The sequence below is a fragment of the Amphibalanus amphitrite genome, unplaced genomic scaffold (genome assembly GCF_019059575.1).
Source record: "Amphibalanus amphitrite isolate SeventyFive unplaced genomic scaffold, NRLGWU_Aamphi_draft 000889F_arrow, whole genome shotgun sequence".
In the NCBI taxonomy this organism is placed as follows: domain Eukaryota; kingdom Metazoa; phylum Arthropoda; class Thecostraca; order Balanomorpha; family Balanidae; genus Amphibalanus; species Amphibalanus amphitrite.
Window position 1 is genome coordinate 139,566 of NW_024882383.1, and position 19,779 is coordinate 159,344.

The 19,779-nt window shown below is 53.5% G+C and overlaps 1 protein-coding gene across 1 annotated transcript in view; it reads left to right on the top strand.

Moving 5' to 3' along the window:
* The window catches only part of LOC122367693 (homeobox protein cut-like), a 163,929-nt gene that overhangs the window by 104,250 nt on the left and 39,900 nt on the right, over positions 1-19,779 (top strand). Inside the window, exon 6 of the mRNA XM_043341027.1 lies at positions 19,219-19,371. Coding sequence (XP_043196962.1) covers positions 19,219-19,371 — 153 coding nt within the window. The remainder of the gene's footprint in view (positions 1-19,218; positions 19,372-19,779) is intronic.

Below are 19,779 nucleotides of genomic sequence, written 5' to 3' on the forward strand. Positions count from 1 at the left end.
CTCGGTCCGGTTGGCTGGAGCCGTCATACCGTGCGGACTAGCCCGGCCGTCTCGGCGGCCAAGATAAATGACATGTATCGATGTGGATTGTGGAGCATATCATAACGGGGAGCGAGCGCGCCGGTCGACCGCATCTGCATCTGCATAAAGGCCCGATCCAATCCTTTGGCGTCGCTGAGTGGTTTGGGTGATTACCCGGCGGTGAGGCTGAAAAATGACGCCGAGACGGAGGGGCCGGCGTGCTGGCGGCGCCGCTACCCGGCTCAGTGAGCCGCGGCGCTATGACAAAGGACCGGCTCGTGTCATCGAGAAACATGGAGACGACCGATGATTCTAGGACCATGTCCTTCCTAAAATTAGTGAGGAACCTCAGGACTGTCTTCTTTCTGCAGGTTCAGGACCAACTCCTTCGTAGGACCGGCCGATGGCTAACGTGTCCTGAGCAGGATCGACCACATGTCCCCTGCAGGAGTACTCCTATTTTCCTAGCCAGTAGTCATGACGAGCCTCGGAGCTCCACACAAGGCCGCTCGACGAACGGTCTCACCGGCCGCCGGTGACCGCTGCAGTCTGCTCCCCTCGACTGCTCGTGCCGGTGACAACTGGACCGTTTTCTTTTCCGCCTGACGGTGCCCTGTACTGTCGGAATGTTCATTGTTCGCGAGCTCTTTGGTTTGCGAAAGCCGATGTGTCCGGGGTCGGGCCGTGTTACATTGGCCTTTCATCTGAGCGGCCGGCACGGCACGGCTCGCTGGCCGGCCGACCCGGCTGACCTGAGAGCAACCGGGGCGGAAACGAGCTCCACAATCTCACCCAATGCAGAACTGGATGTTTTACTAGATAATTAGACGGATAGTGGGTCCTTTGAAGTTCTCGGCTCTTTCTTCTGCTGGTCGTTTCGCGTGCTGGTGCCGGCGGGTCCAGTATGTATGTGTCTGGCCGGAGGCTGTTCACATCACAGCTTTTCTCCGGACTTTTTGAGAACTGGGCAATGCTCCGTCTCCAATGGCCAGACCAAGACCCGCTCCTTTGACGGAAGTCATATAATGGACCAACAATCAGTCGCATAATTTCTCCCGTCCAGCTGGCTGAAAAAGCCAATTGGTGGCGACAAAAAGGCTTCGGTCTGGCGGCGGGAGTGTCGCGCTCCCGATTTCTCCTATCATTGCCCCAATCAAACAGCTCGATACGGGGCCGATGCTGGTTTTTGCCGTCAATCGCTGACATTGAGTGGCGCTTTTTCTGTGACCGGTAGTTGGTCTGGGCTTTAAATCCGGCTCGTCTCGTGCGGATAATGATTGGCTCCTGCGATCGTCTGCCGGCTTCTTGCGATCGGCAAAAACCTAATTATCGATGGCTGGCCAGCGCGGATTGAGCATTATGTCAGGCCAGCGAGTGTCGGTAATAGCCGCATTGTTTTGGTGATTGCCACCGTCAGTCCGCGGACGGCTTCCTGTCCCAGGCCTCGTGGAGGTCCCTCGGTCCCCACTCGTCCCCTCTGGTATCCGTTTGGACACAGCGTCAGGGACCCCGCGTGCATGTAGTTCTCCCGAATGAGGCTATCGTCTGCATTGCGACCTGCATTCCGCCTCCTCTCTGTCACGGCGAGGGGCTTGTTCCCAGTACGGCGTCTGGTTGGTGGGCGGAGCACCTCTTTACGAGCGGCTGACTGCTCCCCAGCAGTCATATCGAGTTCCCGCAACGCCAGCGAAACAGCCACCCCGCGCCCGGGCTATGCCGAGACGCTGATGGCGCGGCGGAGGCAAACCCGGTGCGGTGACGACTATCCCGGCGCGCGGCCGAGCTGCGGCAGATGACGCGCGCCTGTGCGCCGTTTTTGCGTGTGCGCCGGGTGACGGACGGCGTTTCGGCGGCGGCTGGTACGCCGACACGGGCCGCCACTCCAGCGGCCATCGGCCGGCCGCCGTGCCTCGGCGCGGGGCTCTCCTCTCGGTGCTCTCGGCCGGCCACACACGGCACGTATTGTCCTCTAGGCGGCAGCGGTGGGCGCTAACGGCCGCAAAAAGCCGCCGCTGACGGCCGATGGGCTGTGGAGTGAGGCCCAGGGCCGCGGGGCGCCGGCCGCCCGAACTGAGGGTGTTTGTGGTGCACCGATACAGACGTCATCTGGCTCTCGAACAAAGTGCTCCATGTCCCAAACCAGAGCGTGTCGTATCATAGCGATCTCGTCTGAGCTCAGAGAAAATTAGTTCTGGCGTGGTGACTTATGACGGTGCACATAAGTCACGGCGATGGGGTCGGGCGGGGTCGCCGGCACGGGGAGGAGGTTCCCCGACTCCGGGGCCGTTTGCCGCCTCGGCTGCGACACACCGTGACGCACTGGCGGATCCAGACTTGCGTTTTGGGGGGGGCCAACTCCTGCAAGTAACCAAACCTAGGGTACCCCCAAATCCTGTTTTCTCATCGGATTTAGGCCACTTATTTTTTCGTCACAGCCCTGAAACGATATTTTTTTTAAACTAAAAATAAAAAAATAGAAATGGTAGCCCACCCAACCCGAGCCTAAATATTACTTTGAAAACACTTCAAATTGCTTTTGTCGACCAATTAGCCCGCTCCGGGTCGGTGCGTGGCGCAGCCTTCGCGGGCTGGGAGGTGTCGGTTGGACCCTCTGCTGTTCGGCCCCTGATTAAGCTAGAGCTCGCGGAAAAAAAACAGGCGTGTTGCCCGTGAGTGACGAGACGAAGCCGATGATACCCGATTTTAAGGTCCTTGGTCATTGGTTGACCTTTCAGGGCGGTGTTTCACGGTCGTGCTGACAGCCGCTGACAGCGCATTCCGCGAGCTAAGGTCAGCCTTCGGTAGTGTTGTGGGTATAGGCTTGTTGATGTCTCCATTGAAACCAAAAGTGCCATCAGCGCTGGCAGCGGCTGGCAGCGTGCCGTGAAACACCGCCCAGGTCAGGTCACAGACCCAAAAGACGGGAAAATCAGGACCTGTCAGAACCTCCTAAAGTAAGGCTGTAATACGTTTTTTTTTGTGCTGATCACAAATTTCATGTTAGTTTGGATCATAGATAATGTCTTCATGCGTTTAGACCATGTCGGGGCAGGTCAGGTCAGATCAACCAGTAGGAGTACTTATGGGCGTCCGTATAGCAGGTGTCCACTACCACTGGCAGCTAAACATGATACGAAGGCATCAAAACTACTTCGTAAATGTTCAAATGGCTGCAAAATGCTAAATTCAAAATCAGCTAAACGAAACTATCCTAGAAACATGTTAAACTCGGAAAAGTGCACCGAGGTCATCAAAGGTCAATGACCTGACTTGACCGTAAGGTGACATTGGCATCCGCCCTAATGCGTGGGAGCAACATCATATCACATGTTTGAGCGTTTTAAACCACGAAAAGACTATAAAAGCGCGGATAATGTGAGCCGACATACGCCGAATCGCTATTCCGGCCAAACATGGCCTCCAACATGGCCAAACAGTCTCGAGAAATAGGCCACAAGTCAAAGTTCACTTGGGTCAGGGTCATGAAATTTTCAGACTTTGTCACCATGAGGGTACTAAAGTTTCGTCGCGATCGGCTTCATGATACCTTACACGATAACTTCACACGTCGATCGAGAGTTAAAGCATGGATGAAGGAGAACCAGGGGATGAAGGTTCTTTCATCCATGGTTAAAGTGTGCAATAAGAACTTCTTGGGTGAAGACAAGACCAACACTTTTATCAAGCTCACAGATTTTTAATGATACGGTATTTTCTCTCTACCTACTACGCCCTTCTCACATTCATTTTTCTTAAGTGTTTTTGGGGACAAAAAAATATATGTTGTTCCCCTTTCAGGCTTGGGGGCATGACCCCGTGACCCCCCTGGATCCGCTAGGCCGAAACTAACTAGGTCGTTTTCAAACGGTCTGATATTTCAGGTCATAGTTTGCAAACGGCCGGTGTTTTCAGGTAGTTTCATATGGCCTGACTGGGCCAGGCCGTTTGCAAACGGACCGAATTTTCATACGGCCTGTAACATATATTCAGATTTCGACATCTGTCGTAGCATCAAATGCTGATGTGGCGCACTCAAAAGCCGGAATTGGTCCTTGGATGCCGTAAGGACCCTTTTAAGAAATAAGTGACCCGACTGACCCTTAGAGATTGGCCTGAGCTGTGACCGAAATTAAAGGCTGGGGGGAAGACTTACGCCTTAGGCTGGCGTAAGTCTTTTACCGTTTCGCAGGAAGGGACAAAAAGGTCCCTCATATGCTTCTTGTACAATTACGAAACAAAACAAGTTTTTTTTTCAACGAAAACTCAGTGAGTTTTCCTAAAAAATTTATTGCGCATATTCCGTGAATGAAAAGTTGCCGGGTCATGTCACGTCAGGCTGCCACAGCAAGTTTGTTAACTTGACAGCTCAATCGATATTTATGCAATGAGACCTTCTCGGGTGACGATAAGACATGACGACACTTTATGAAGGAAGCTAGTAAACCCGGTAGTTTCTCCATAGGCGCGGGAACCGGGGGGAGGGGGCAGTGGTGGCAGCTTGCCCCCCCCCCCCCCGCCCCCCCCAACTCTGGGGCCGTGCGGGCGGTGCCCCCACAACTTTCAGACAGAATACCGCTCCTTTTTGCAAATGTTTTCTTTTTTTGTTCAAAAAGCCAAGGGATGAAAAATAAGTGGCCTAAAACCGGCGAGAAAACTATATTTGGGGGATCCTAGGTTGATCTCTATCATGGTGTGACCTCCCCCCCCCCCCGTCTAAAAGTAGTTCCCGCGCCCCTGGGTTTCTCTACGCTATTGAATCACGCTGCTGATTCTAGTAAGTATCTACTACACAACCTTCTCACATTAATTTTTCTTCGAGCGTTTTGGGGGGCCAAAAGATATGTTGGCCCCCTCTTTCAGGCTTTTTGGGCCCATGGCCCCGGTGGCCCCCTTGAATCCGCCAGTGGGGGCGGTGCCCCCACAACTTTCAAACGGAATGCCGTCCTTTTTTGCAACTGTTTCTTTTTTTTTTTTGTTGAAAAAGCCAAGGGATGAAAAATAAGTGGCCTAAAACCGGTGAGAAAACTAGATTTGGGGGGACCCTAGGTTGATCTCTATTATGGTGTGCTCCCCCAGTCTGAAAGTAGTTCCCGCGCCCCTGACTTTCTCTACGCTATTGAATCACGCTGCTGATTCTAGTAGGTATCTACTACGCAACCTTCTCACATTAATTTTTCTCCAAGCGTTTTGGGGGGGGCCAAAAGATATGTTGGCCCCCCCTTTCAGGCTTTTGGGGGGGGCCATGGCCCCGGTGGCCCCCCCCTGGATCCGCCAGTGCCGTGACGACATCTGGCGCCGTCGCGGCGAAATTGGCGCACCGCTATCACGCATAACTCGGCGCGCTTATCAGGCAATCGGCATAACTCAACGGGCGTAGCGAGCTGCGCAGCGGGGTCGTACCTCACACCGAGGGCTGGGTGCGGGCGGGTTGGAGGACAGTTTCTGCGGCCGACCCGCCCCCGCCCCCGCCCTGCCGTCGCCGCCGCGTCGACGCCGACGATGATGAAGCACACCGCGAGGGTCTCCGTCGGCCGCGCGCTGCGGCGAGCGCGACAGCCGTTTGTGGCGAGTTCTGAAGTGTCCGCCAACGGGCGGGCTGGTTGAATGTGGGGGCGCTCGACCCCATCAACCATGCCCCCAACCGCAGACAGACAGACCGACCACGCGGACCACGCGGCCCGGTCTGTGTCGGGCAGATGTCATCCTCCAGCTGGAGGGGGCGGGTGCGGGGACGTCGCCGACCGGCGCTGCTTGCAACACAGCCTTGCGGAGCGTTAATGCGCCGTGACCGGCGCCGCGCCGTGCGCCAGTTTGCTCGCAGGCGCCTCGTAACTAACCGGCGCCGCCGCTGTCCAGATGCGTCGCCGGCCGGTGCCGATAACCGTCTGTCACCGCCGACTGTCGCGCGACGCCTTCGACGCGGTCAGAGCGCCGCGCTGTTGTCGTTGGCGACGCGACGACGGCGCGGTCGCCGCCGCCGCCGCTCGCTGAGATACGGCCTCGAGTGTCGTCTAGAATAAGCCGGCCGACAGCGATGCGGGCCGACGCGTTCTTTATCTGCGCACTACGGTATTTGTCGCGACTGGCCGTCTGCGTGCTGCCGATTTATGCGCCCGGTGCGCCGCCGGACGGCCGGCTTTGTTCGTGCTGCTCACCGGCACCGGCCCCGTGCGCGGGTGAGTCGGCCGTGACCTGCCCGAGTGGAGGTCGGTGGCATAGGGATGTGACGCGGCTGTGACGTCACTATAACGTCACGCGATCCGGTTGTGACGGTGTGACACATGCAGAGCAGAGCCTGTCATCTATCCCAACCCACGGCCCGGGTGGCCGGTCGGCCGGCGTTCAGCCGCTCCAGCCTCACTGAGAGCCTGTTTCCTCGGTCCCGAGTTCCCGAGTTCCGACCACACACCTCCTCTGACGGACAGCAGGGCGGCGTCCGGTTACCGACGGGTGATTATCCCGTCACCCGTCCGTCTTCGGCCGGCCACCGGCGTCCGTCTGATACCCAACAGGTGCGGCGCTGCCCTGTGCTGACGGCACAGCTCCCACGTGGTGGCAGCCCGCCTTCCGACCACCGACCGTTCACCCTTTCAGCGCCCACCGCTCCCCCGTCATTTTCTCATTACGCTCGTCTATAGTTTTACCGCTATTTCTTGATATTACGCCCAATCATCGACGACGAAATTCTATGCATATTCATCGGTCGTCTCGCCGGCTCTCCTCCCCTGCTTTTCTCTCCCTCGCTGTGAGCCCGCGCTCCCCTTTCTCTGCCGCTCTCTCCCAGGGAGATCGGTGTTTTTTATCCTTCGGCCACCCTCCCTGGCTGGGAGAGTGAGCGGCGGCTCCCCAGGCCCTGACGACGACGGGCAGCGACGATTTTTAAACCGATAATTACAAGCAATCAGTGTGTTGGCGACGGCGGCGGCGCGCTCTCAGCTGGCCGGGTGCTGCATCATGCCGAGCTGGGCCGGCGCGGTGGAGCGCTGGCAGTGGGTGAGATGGCACGCGGCCATCGGAGTGGAGTGGTAGAGAAACTCTGACCTAATGGTGATTATTGTGACTATGGCATGCAGACACCAAGTAAGAAACACGAAAAACTTATAACAGCTTGTGAAAGAGTTGTGTCAACATGACCTTGTCATTTCTCCTTGAGGTCTGCAGCTGGGTCATTTGTCACTTCCGTTCCGTTTCGTGCTGCTGTGACCTGACCGGGCCTCGCCGTCAGCTGAGCGGGTGCAGCTCCGGCAGCCTCTGACGACACCCATTCACTCGCGGCGCCGCCGGCTGGCGTCATCCTGTCACTAATTGAGTGGGCGACCTGCCAGCCGGCCGGTCTCGCTAATGACCTGGCTTCCGGTCACCATCGCCGGCGAGTGCGCATGCGCGCTGCTCCGGCTCCGGCGGCCTACTGGTAGCACCGCTTCCTTCGACGTAATTGCAATTTCATTGCATGGCAAGATGTTCAATTATAGTGCGGCTCCATGCGAATTTATTTCTATTGGACGGCCGAGAAGTGGCGGTAATTATTGGTCTAAACGCGGCCGGGCCTCGGCGCGTCCCTAAATCATCCTTTAGCTAATTGTAATTGACTGGCGGCGATGAGGAATTACGGCTGGCAGCCGGCCCCGGGCGACGGCTTTCATTAGGCAACCCTTCCCGGCTGCGGCATTATGATTTTTATATCAGATTCCATTAAGACAATACTGGTATAATCCGGGGCCGACGGCGCGGCGCTCCCGGAGAGGCTGGGAGCCGCCCCGCCCCTCTCCCTCCCCTCTCCATTTCCTCTCCCTCGCTCTCGCTCCCTTCCCGTCCCCCGTCGCCCAGATCAAATGTGTAATTCCTTGTGTGTCAGCGATAGAAATGTCGCACAAAAACCATCGAAATGTGACACCGCAGATCGGCGCGCCATGGGAAAATCCTTAAAACGCCGCCACATGTCATGATCCGTAGCGGGGCTGTTAGAGGGCGGCAGGACGTTCCCACACACCACGACGGCTCTCTCTCTCTCTCTCTCTCTCTCTCTCTCTCTCTCTCTCTCTCTCTCTCTCTCTCTCTCTCTCTCTCTCTCTCTCTCTCTCTCTCTCTCTCTCTCTCTCTCTCTCTTTCTTTCTCTCCCTCTCTTCTCACACTCTCTTCGCGGAGGTGGAAGGAGGGAAGGATGGGCAGGTCAGGGGATCATGTGACCTGACCTGGACCCGTACGAGTCCTCTGCCTGCCGATCGCTCGGCTGGCCCACCAGCCGACTCAGCGAGTAGCGACCACCCGTACCTGCCGCACTCCCTACCCCATCAACTAGCTGCGAACGGCGCTCCCACCGTCGGGGCCCGCCCGCGCCGTGCCCGCGTCGTGCCCTGTATCGAAGGCCCCCGCCGCGCCGCCGCGCCGGCCACCGGCGTGCAGCTTGTAACGGATAGGCCATTCTGCACAATTGAAATAGCACCTCCCCTTTGGCAACTGGCGGCTATTGAAAACGCAATTGGCAAAAAGTGGGTGCGCGGGGCCATAAATTGTGGCGCTGCATTAGATACAGGCAGGCAGGCGGGAGTGGGGAGGGAGGGAGGGTGGAGGGGAATGTGTGTTCTGTGTGCTGTGTCGTGTTCTGGGGCGGAGCCCGTGCCGCCCCCGCCCCCGCCCGGAGCGGGCGGAGGCTCTGGGCGGGGCAGCTGCTCGCGGGATAGTGCCTTGTGTCCGGCTCCAGTCTCCTACGAGCTCCGAGCGTCACTGAGGCTACCGGATCGGAAAAAAAACGGCAACTGATCGGGGATATTGGAACTGCGTGTGGGCCGTCTTCACATACCTCTGCCACTGGGTGCGAAACTAAACGCTGTTCTAAGAGAAGAGTGAGACAGTTGGTGCATACTGTTGGTGTATGTGATGGCTAGTGGGTAGCTGGCCGTTCCCTTCACTTGTCTCTCCGCCTCGCCCGGGTGACACTGCCCGGCGCCTGGCCGACCGCCGCTCCATTATGAGGCGTGGTGGCGTGTGACCGGCCGCCCCCGTCACCTCCGGTACGGGGCATCCGGGGCGGCGCCGCATTAGGGCGCTTTGTTCGACCAGCTCGTCCGTCAATGTTGCAGGGCGCGCGGTGACCGGTGACGGACCAGTGAGGTCGCACCGGACCGGACCGGACCGGACCGGACCCTCCCTGGTCCTGTCCGGGGTGACCTGGGGGAGGGGTAATGGTCGATCACGGTCCCTCGGTGGCCACCGGCCACCCTGCACTGTCTGGGTTTGGTCCGTCTCTATGCCACTGGACAGGTAGTTAACGGCCCGCCTGTGGCACATATCATTCCAAGTGCCTGTCATACAATTTGCATGGCCATAAACCCGGTCATGCCATGCTGTTTTATATTTCATGAAGTCGGCCTTAGAATAGCCACATCATGTAAGCATTGTTCGGAGCGTTAAATAAATAAGTTGGCAGTTAAATTGGGTGGACGCGGTGTCTGCCTGTCCAGTGCGGTATATTTTATTCTGCGGACGGCTCCGTCGTTGGGTCGTGCCTGCGACGGCCGTGGCGACCTGGCACAGCGCCATGCGCCTAAATCACCGGTGATTGTCCTGTCCTTTGACGGCGAACAGGCGCTGAGCGAGCTGTAACGGTAGCGGGCGCGCTGCTGGTGTGTAGAGGAGGTCGACATTTCTCGTCGCAGGCGTAGATCCGCCCGTGGCTGGAGGCGAGTCTTCTGTTCGCTGTGTATGACTCGGGACTGTCGCCAACCACCGACCCCCACGGCCACCCAACTCGGCCGCTGGCGTGCGCTGGCATGTTTGCTGGCGGCCTCCGCCGCCTCCTCGCCGCCGTAGTTAGGACTGCATTAATTATAGTTAATACGGCCACCGTGTACCTTGTCCGGCAGTGCCGGACGTGGGGGGGGGGTCGACCGCGCGGTCCCCGAAACATGCCCACCCCCGGTGGGCCGGTTTCCCCTCCCCCCAGCGCGGCGTGTGAGCCGCTAATTTGGCCTGTCAGACGGCCCGTCGGCGGGACGCAGTTAGCACTGGTTTACATGGCTGTCACTGGCCAACGCCGCCCCATGGGGCCCGCGCCCGCGACGGTGGCAGCTCTGTAGCACCTTATGGCCGACTGTGCCCCCCCCCCTCCTGCCCCGCTGGGGTCAGGACGGGTCAATACAGTGGGAAGTGGCGCCGCCCCCCATGGGTGCCTCCTGATTCCAAGGGCGAGCGTTGATTCGAGCTCCAGGGCCTGAATCAAATCGGGCCGAGTGGGTGCTACAGACTTCAAGACAATGTCCTTGTGTCGATCGTATCGGGCGTAAATCATCCCTACAATGGATTCTGCTAAACTCCAATTACTTACTAATGCCGTGTACCGTGTATCGAGTGTAAAAATGTCCGTGTCTCGGTGTAAAAAAGCGCGCAGTGTTGACACGAAGTCGGTGTCGGCTGGGCGGCGGCGGCGGCGCTGCAGGAGGCGCCGGTTGTTGGCCGTACCGTTTGACAGCCGGTCGTGTCGGACCGTATCAGCGCTACAAACGAGTGTGTAACACCAGACGCCGGTGCACAGTGGGCGTTTCAGGGGTTCTAGCCTCTCACAACCTTTCAACCCTTATAGCCTTGGATCTAGGAGACCTACGCCTACGAATTACACACCAAACTGTAGCAAATTCATTAAAGAACGTGAATGCATGACGTTTCCCATGTTATAAGCTTTCGCAATGTGCAGAAACTACATGAAATGTTGCATAAACGTGGCAAAACGGAGCACTTCCATTCCCCCTTGCGGTTTGGCCCCTGATGGAGCTAGAGCTTCGCGGAAAAAACGAGCTTGCTGCCCGTGATGAGACAAAGCCGATGATACCCAATTTTAAGGTCCTGGGTCATTGGTTGACCTTCCAGGTCAGGTCAATTACCCAAAAGTCGGGAAAATCGGAACCTGTTAAAACATCGTAAAGTGAGGTTGCTTTAGGGCTTTTCGGGGTGCTGATCACGAATTTCATGCTAGTTTTGATCACAGATGATTTCTTCATGCATTTAGGCCAGGTCGGGTCAGGTCAGGTCAGGTCAACCAGTATGCGCCCTGCCGGGTATTCATAGTAGGTGTCAACCGCTACTGACAGCCTCGTAACATGATAAGAAGGCACCAAAACTACTTCCTAAATGCTCAAATCTATATTATGATTTATAAGTCGTCCGTGCGTGGGTTCTCCATCCATCCGTGTGTCATGACTTATGTGTCTTATTGCGCCGGAACGGCGCCGCGTATCGTCGTGAAATTTGGCATGCCGAATTTGTGGGCGTGGGCGGCCTTTGTATTAAAATTTGGGCGTGATCTGACCAGGGGTGCGCCGTCAGCACGCGCTCGCGTGCGCCATAGGGTTAACACGGGAAACGGTCAAATCGAAGATCGGGCGAAAACCGGCCTGCGGCGCTCGCTTCCCGGGCCCAAAACTCGGCGACGGATTGCCGTAGCGAGGTGGGGTTGCCACTGATGGGTAGAGGAGAGATGGGCCTAGCGTATTGATATGGTTTCATAGTATAGCACGCGCCACGTGCAAGACAGCACCCCCGGTTGTGAAAAAATGACCGATTTCATGCATTGTGGGAAGAAAACCGATGCCGCTGGAAAACGGCTTGACGGAATGAAATCGGTGTTGTATCATTTTGCAGACAAATGTACGTGTAATAATAGGAAAGCAAATAAAAAGTGACGATCCGTACCATTTCTTTAATAATGAAAAATTAATTTGAAAATCTGATTCGCACGGAGCGCGTTGTCCTTTACAACATCAAAACGTATTGAAAACGCTAATCAATGGCTATGAAACCTACATATTCGGAAAGAGCATGCTTTTCTGACCAATATCCACCCAAAATATTATCGAAAAGTCAATAAACTTTTGTGAAAATGACTCAAACAGACAACCGTGTTTTGTTAACGTTACGGGTATTTTTCGACAAAATCCGATCGATGGCTTCGGCAGGCAGGTCATTCTACTTTTCACAATAGCTATCAAAGCATGGGCTGCAATGCACCGCCCGCAAAGGGGAATTCCAAACACTGAAAATAAGCGCCTACCAGTAAACAGCACATTTTTGTACTAGGAATAACTCAACTACTACTGGGCCGATTCCGCTGAAACTTGGACTGTGGGTGGAGGGGGCACTAACCTGGCGATGCATGGTCATTTGTGACAGGTAGGGTCGATCGATTGCCCGTGCGCACGTGAGGGGTCCACTTATACATCTCAAGAACGGCTGTGCCGATTTTGCTCAAATTTTGTACACCGTTAGGAACAATTTAGAAGGGTGTCTGGCACAAGTCATCTAGAGTCTCAGTTAGCGCGTGCGCACGTGCAGCGGGCCGCTTTTATATCTCAAGAACGGCTGGGCCGATTGCGCTCAAATTTGGTACACTACTTTAATCGAGTATGAGAAGGGTAACTACGTGTAGGTTATGAGTAAGTTAGGGTGTGGGTTGGGTTGGGTTGGGTTGGGTAGGGTTGGGTTGGGTTGGGTAGGGTAGGGTAGGGTAGGGTAGGGTAGGTTAGGGTAGGGTAGGGTAGGGTAGGGTAGGGTAGGGTAGGGTAGGGTAGGGTAGGGTAGGGTAGGGTAGGGTAGGGTAGGGTAGGGTAGGGTAGGGCAGGGCAGGGCAGGGCAGGGCAGGGCAGGGTAGGGTAGGGTAGGGTAGGGTAGGGTAGGGTAGAGTAGTGTAGGGTAGAGTTAGGGTATGTATATTTGTAGGTTATGTTAAGTTTGAGTGCATAAGGGCCCAACATCCGAAAGACTCAAACAACCCCGGGTAATCAGCACCAGCATACCATACAGTTCAGTTAAAACCAAATGTCAAACTTCACCTAGCTCATACAAATAAAAATATAACCTCATACACCCAAACTAATGCCCCCATTAACAATATCTATCGAATCTATACAGTTATCGCGTAAACATGGCCATCTAGTCGGATATATTATAAAAGAGAAGTTGTCGGTCTGTACGTGTGTCACAAACGAAAAGCGTCATCCACATCTGGGTGTCTTGCGCCGGAACGGCGCCATGTAGGAGCGTTAAATTTGGCAGGCACCAAGCGTGGTCAAATCGAACGATCGTATTAAAATTTGGGCGCGATCCGACCAGGGGTGCGTCTCTGGCGGCGTCGCGAGCACGAGCCACGCTCGCCATTGGTTTAACACGGGGCGCGAAAAAACGGCGCCGTCGGCCGAAATCGCTCCGACGCGTGCTCCTTTCCGGGCTTATATCTTGACGACCGGTGGTCACAGCGACACGCAGTTGCCACCGATCGATAGAGGAGAGATAAAGCGAGCGTATTGATATGGTTTTATAACGTTGGGCGCGTCACGTGCACATCAGGACCCATTGTTGTGAAAAAATGACCGATTTCGTGCCCCGTGGAGGAAAAATCGGTGCCGTTTGAAAACGGTTTGACCGAATGAAATCGGTGTGGTACCATTTTTTAGGTAATTGCACGTGTGATACAATAGATGAAAAGAAAAAGTGATTGCAACTACCACTTCCTTAATAATGAGAAATTTATTTGAAAATTTGATGCGCGCCGAGTGCGCTGTCGTTTACAACACGATAACGTATCGAAAACGTTGAAAAATGTCTACAAAGCACACATATTCGGATAGCGCATTCTTTTCTGATCAATATCCACCCAAAATATTATCGAAAAGTCAATAAACTTCCGTGAAAATGACTCAGGCATACCACCGTGTTTTGTTAACGTTAGACATATTTTCCGATGAAATCCGATCGATGGCTAATAGCCGGCATGTCATTAAAATTTTGCCAATCAATCAGCACGGCATAGGCTGCAAGGCACCGCCCGCTTAGGGATATTGCAAACCCTTGAAAATTTTATTTGCATATAACTCGGCCGTTTCTGGGCCGATTGCGCTGAAACTTGGACTGTCGGCAGGCAGGGCACTCACCAAGCGATGTAGGTCCATGTGTCACAGGTGGGGTGGACTCACGCACGTGCGCACGTGAGGGTGTCCGCTTCTACATCTGATGAATCCCTGGGTCGATTTCAATCAAATTTTGTACACTTTTAGGGACAATTTAGATAGGTGGCTCACATAAGTCATCTGGAGTCTCAGTAAGCGCGTGCGCACGTGCAGCGGCCCATTTATATATATCAAGAATAGGTAGGCCGATAGCACTCAAATTTGGTAAAACCCCTCGGTCAAGTATGAGTAGGGCATGAGTATGCCGGGTATAGGTAGGGTGAGGTATGGGAAGGGTAGGCTTTGGGTAGGGTAGGGTAGGGTAGGATAGGATAGGGTACGTATGGGTAGGGTAGGTTATTGTATGGGTAGTGTATAGGATAGATGTAGTTTTGGGTATGGGTAGGGTTAAGTATGGGTATGATAAGGTATAGGGTAGAGGTAGGTTCGCCGTTTGGGTAGGGAAGGGTAAAGTTGGGTATGCTAGGTTAAAGTTGGGTATGGTAGGGTATAAGGTAAACGTAGGGTAGGGTATGGGTAGGGTATGGGTAGGACTAGGGTATGGGTAGGGTATGTATATTGGTAGGGTAGGGTAGGGCCTTTTGCGGCTTTTTCGATTGGCGGCGGTTAGGCGTGCGATGCGGGCGGTTTCCTTTGTTGCGGCGTTTTGCGGCTGGCGGCGGGCAGGCGTGCGATGCGGGCGGTTTTTTTGCGGCGGTGTTTGCGTTTTTGCGGTGTTTGCGTTTGTCGGCGGGCGGCCGTTTTTTGCGGCGTTTTGCGGTTGGCGGCGGGCAGGCGTGCGATGCGGGCGGTTTTTTGCGGCGGTGTTTGTGTTTTGCGGCGGGCGAGCGGGTGATGCGGGCCGTTTTGATTTGCTTGCGGCGTTTTTGCGTTTTTTTTTGCGGTTTGCGACGGGGGGGGGCGATTTTTTATTTGTTTTGATTTATTGCGACGTTTGCGTTGGCGTTTCGGGCGTGCGTTTTGCGCGTTTTGCGTTTTGGGTCGGGCGGGCGCTTTTTTGTTTCCTTTTTACGGTGTTTGCGTTTGGGGCGAGCGGGCGCTTTTTTGCGGTGTTTGCGTTTGGTTGCGGGCGGGCGATTTTTAGGCGTTTTCGGTTGGCGGTAAGCGTGCGTGCGATGCGGATGGTTTTTTAGGCGTTTTGCGTTTTTTTTGCGTTGGGCGGGCGGTTGTTTATTTTTTGCGACGTTTGCGTCGGCATTTCGGGCGTGCCTTTGGCGCATTTTGCGGTTTTAGCGTTTGGCGGCGAGCGGCCGTTTTTTTACGAGGCGTTTGCGGTTGGCGGCGGGCGGGATGCGATGCGGGCGGTTTTCATTTTTGCGGCGTTTGCGGTTGGCGGCGGGCGGGAGCGCGATGCGGGCGGTTTTTATTTTTGCGGCGTTTGCGGTGTTGTTTGCGGTTGGAGGCGGTCGTTTTTTATTTTTGCGGCGTTTGCGGTTGGCGGCGGGCGTGCGTCTTTTTTAATAATTCAATATCCAAACTTTTGAATCCGTAGTGCTACTCGAAAAGCCGTACCTACCTACTATGCAATTAAATAAAGTAACTATCAAACTCAACCCTACTTATATAAACATACAAGTTTTGACAACGAAATAGCCCCATCAACAATATCTATCCAAACGTACAGTTATCGCGTAAACCTGTATTCTAGTCTATATTATGATTTATAAGTCGTCCGTGCGTTCTCCATCCATCCATCCGTGTGTCATGTCTTATGTGTCTTATTGCGTCGGAACGGCGGCACGTAGCGACGTGAAATTTGGCATGCCGAATCTGTGGGCGTGGGCGGCCTTTGTATTAAAATTTGGGCGTGATCGGACCAGGGGTGCGCCGTCGGCACGTGCAAAAGGGTGCTCCCATAGGCTTAACACGTGGCCGGCGAAAACCGCCAACGGGCGAAAACCGGGCCTGCAGCGCTCCTTTCCCGAGCTTATATCTCGGTAACCGTAAGTCGCAGCGACATGCGGTTTTTACTGATGGATACAGAAGAGATGGGCCTATCGTATGCAATAAGTTTTTTTCTTAGGTATGTACCACGTGCAAAGAAATAGCCTCTAATCTCAAGAAAACGGGCATTTTTTACACATTTCAGGAAAAACGTTGGCATTTGAAAACGATGCACTCGAATGACACGGGGTGCATTTCACGGACTAAAAGAGGATCTGGCCTCTTCAGAATATATATATTTTTGGCCATTCACTCGCACATCTTTATAATTAAACGCTTACAAATTGCGAGTTTTACGTGAAACAGGCACGCTTACCTTTACAACATCATAATATATTGATAACGTAGACTTATGGCTGAAAGTCCTTAATATATTGAAAGAGCACTCTTTTCTGATCAATATCCACCCAAAATATTTTCAAAAAGTCATCAAGGGCTCTTAGAAACAGAGCAATCATTGTACCGTTTTCGACGCATTTTTACCGGTTGAGCGGCGGCCGGGCTTGAACGCGGCCAGGGCGCGGTAATATTACCGTGTGCCTTATATTCGTCTAATACTCGCCCCTATTCCGCTGACAGCGCGGCCGAGGGGATAAGATGCCTGTCCCATAATCCGAAGGCGGATGGTTCGCGGCTGGTTAGCTATGAAGTTTTTCGCCCGAATTCGTCCCTAGATAGCATTCGGCCAGCCGGCAACCGCCGAGAGGGATGCGAATGTTACATTTTAACGAGCTGGCGTACCGTTAGGGATCGACTCAGCAACAAAGCATTCTTACTCTCAGATCAATATACTGAAAGCTGGCCATCTAGGGTATGAGTACTAAATAGTGTATGGGCAGAGTAGGTATGGGCAGGGTAAGGACGGGTAGGATAGGGTAGAAGTTGGGTATGGGCCGGGTAGGGTATGGGCAGGGTAGGGTATGGGCAAGGTTGGGTATGGGCAGGGTTAGAGTATGGGCAGGGCAGGGTATGGGCAGGGCAGAGTATGGTTAGGTGATGGGTAGGATAGGATAGAAGTTGGGCATGGGCAGGGTAGGGTATGGGCAGGTAGGGTATGGCTAGGGACCCAAATAATACCAATAAAACGATTTTTAACCCAGCATAATGCATCCGTAAAACCAATTTAATCAAAACATAAAGTTATAGCGCAAAACATGCCATCTAGTGGTCGCTAAATTCGAAATCAGCTCCAAAAACTAGCCTAGAAACATGTAAAACTCGAAAAAGTGAACCGAGGTCACCAAAGGTCAATGACATGACCTGACCTTCAGGTGACCTTGACACCCAGCATAATGCATGGAACCAACATCATTTCACATGGTTGAACGTTTGAAACCACAAAAAGACTGCAACCGCGCGGATAATGTGAGCCGACACGCCGAATCGCGATTCCGGCCAAACATGGTCTCGGGAAATAGGTCACAGGTCAAAGGTGATTTGGGTCAGGGTCATGAAACTTTCAGTGTGGGTGTAAAATTGATTAACCCGAATGTACTGAAAGTTTCGTCTTGATCGGCCACTTTTTACGCGAGTTATCCGCGAAAAAACGAGGGTGGTCCGTTCGACCCCCTATAAGTCCGAGGGTTAAGGTTTTGACTTGAGTCGTTGACCTCGAGTCAAAGTCTGGTAAGAGTCCCTCAGGTCACGAACTTGGTCAAAGGAGGTCGACTGTCTAACTTACTTTGTTCCGGAGGTATTGACGGAAAACTAATATGGCCCTTGTGACGTCATAAATGACGTCATGCAAGGTTAGCAATGCAAAGGTGTAGCACCGTACCTTGCAGGGAGCGCATGAAACCATGATTCCATGTGCTTGAGATAGTTTTAGATCATTTCTGACGCTAAAATAACAGTTTCCATATTTCCCTCATTGACTTATAACGGTGAGATCACGTGACCGACCTGACCGCATGTGAACTTTAGCAAAAAATCCGAGATATACAAGTTGTGAGACCTCGGAGTATGCTACGTCCTGTAAGTTTCATCTTCCTGTGAAAGTTCCTCTGGCACTGAGGGCGCTGTGAAGCTGCGGCATCTTAGGACCGTGCAGAGGTTCACTTATGACGTCATAGGTCAGCGACCTGACCTGACGTGACCTGAAAATGCGGTTGATTTAACCAGATCCGGCTTGAATCAAAGGTCAAGTATGCCAAGTTTCAGCTCTTTATCGGCGGCGTGTTGTGAGCTATCGCGTTAAAACCTATAAGGGGGCAACACCCCCCCTCGGCCTCGGGGGGGGGGGGGGGGCGTGACTTATGCAGAATTTCCCATTAACTCATGTGCAATGCTTCTCATTTTTTTAGGAAACAAAATGTGTTTGAGGTTTCGCGAGACCAGACCGGCCGGATCGCCCACTGTGCATCGCCTGAGGCCTTTCTGGTCACGTGACAGCTCATCCTCCGGTCAATTAGAATACTTCTGACCCACGAGATAACACTGGCTGGTGTTACTGTCATCACTTGAAATAATTTAAGCTAAAATGCAGTCTGATTTGTTCGCTCCCGTCACTATGGAGCTAATAAAGGCTAGACAGCGTATTGCAAAATGTTGCATAGCAGCAAATGGCGCAAGTTTGCGCACTTTTTCATTGCTTGGCCGGTTCAATAACATCACAATGCACATTGTGACACACGATTTAGAGCGGGACCTGGGGGAACTCAAAAGATCGGCTTTAACATAGTGAGTGATATTCATTTTAAGCATACAATATAACTCGATGACATGTTTATCTCTCATGCTGCTAAATGATTTTCTCAACCTCATTTTTCGTTGCGCGGGATTGGTCGTAACATGTCACAGAACAGCTCATAAAACCATTTACGTGTAAAACTCACGCACATAGGATCCCCATGGCATCTACTTTGACTCTTCAAACACCCGAAAACTATGACTTGTCTACGGCCTAAGAAATCTTTGTGTTTGAAGCCCCTTTCACCCTATACCAAGTTGTTGCATGACCAGATAATGGTCATTTATGTAATGTATGGACATTTTGTAGTCGATTGGTATGCTTTTTGTTTTCATAAAAGCAAAATAATTTTTTTGCCCCGTAAGAGGCTAGACCGGCCCGAACGCCTACCGTGCGGTGGAGCACCGCGGGAGGCGGGGGGGAGGGAGAGGGGTGACGAGGGGACAGGATGGGAGAAAGGGGATGTCGCTCCACCCGTGTTCTCCCGCCCCGTCCCGCTGTATGGATGGACCCGCTGACACCTGTGTGGATAACCCGCTCAGACATGTGTGGATGACCTCACACCTGTGTGGATGTATCCGCTGACACCTTTCTCTCTCCCTGTTGCAGAGAGCTGCCCTGGCCGAACGCGAGGTGGACAGTCTGAAAGAGCAACTGGCGGCCACTGTCAAACGGGCACAGCTCGCCGACGAGGCCGATGGCGGCTCCGATTCGCAACGACGCTCCGCCACCGAACGACAGCTCGCTTCCAAAGACAATGAGGTGAGCAGCAATGTTTGTATGCGTGTATGTGCGAATGAAGGATGATAGAGGAGAAAAATGAGGAGCGCAGAAACACTGAAGAGAGGACCTATCGTTCTTCGCTAGGCGTCCCCTCACGTTTGCAAGACTGAAATTAAAATGTTCGTTAAAAAAGCGTGACCGATGATGTAGGTATCGATTATTGCTAGTTCATGTACATAAGTCGTACGTGTGTATTTACTTTCGAGGAAGTTGTTGTGCAACATTTGTCGTTGAAAGAGGTGAGGCACACTCAATTTCGAATGTAATAGTAAACAACGCTCAACGGTCGGTAATAGCCGAATCAAACAACACACTCACAGAGCTATTAAACTGTTGTAACGACGCGCCGGCCCGCCTCCCCGATGGCAGATTATATGCCTTTGCGCT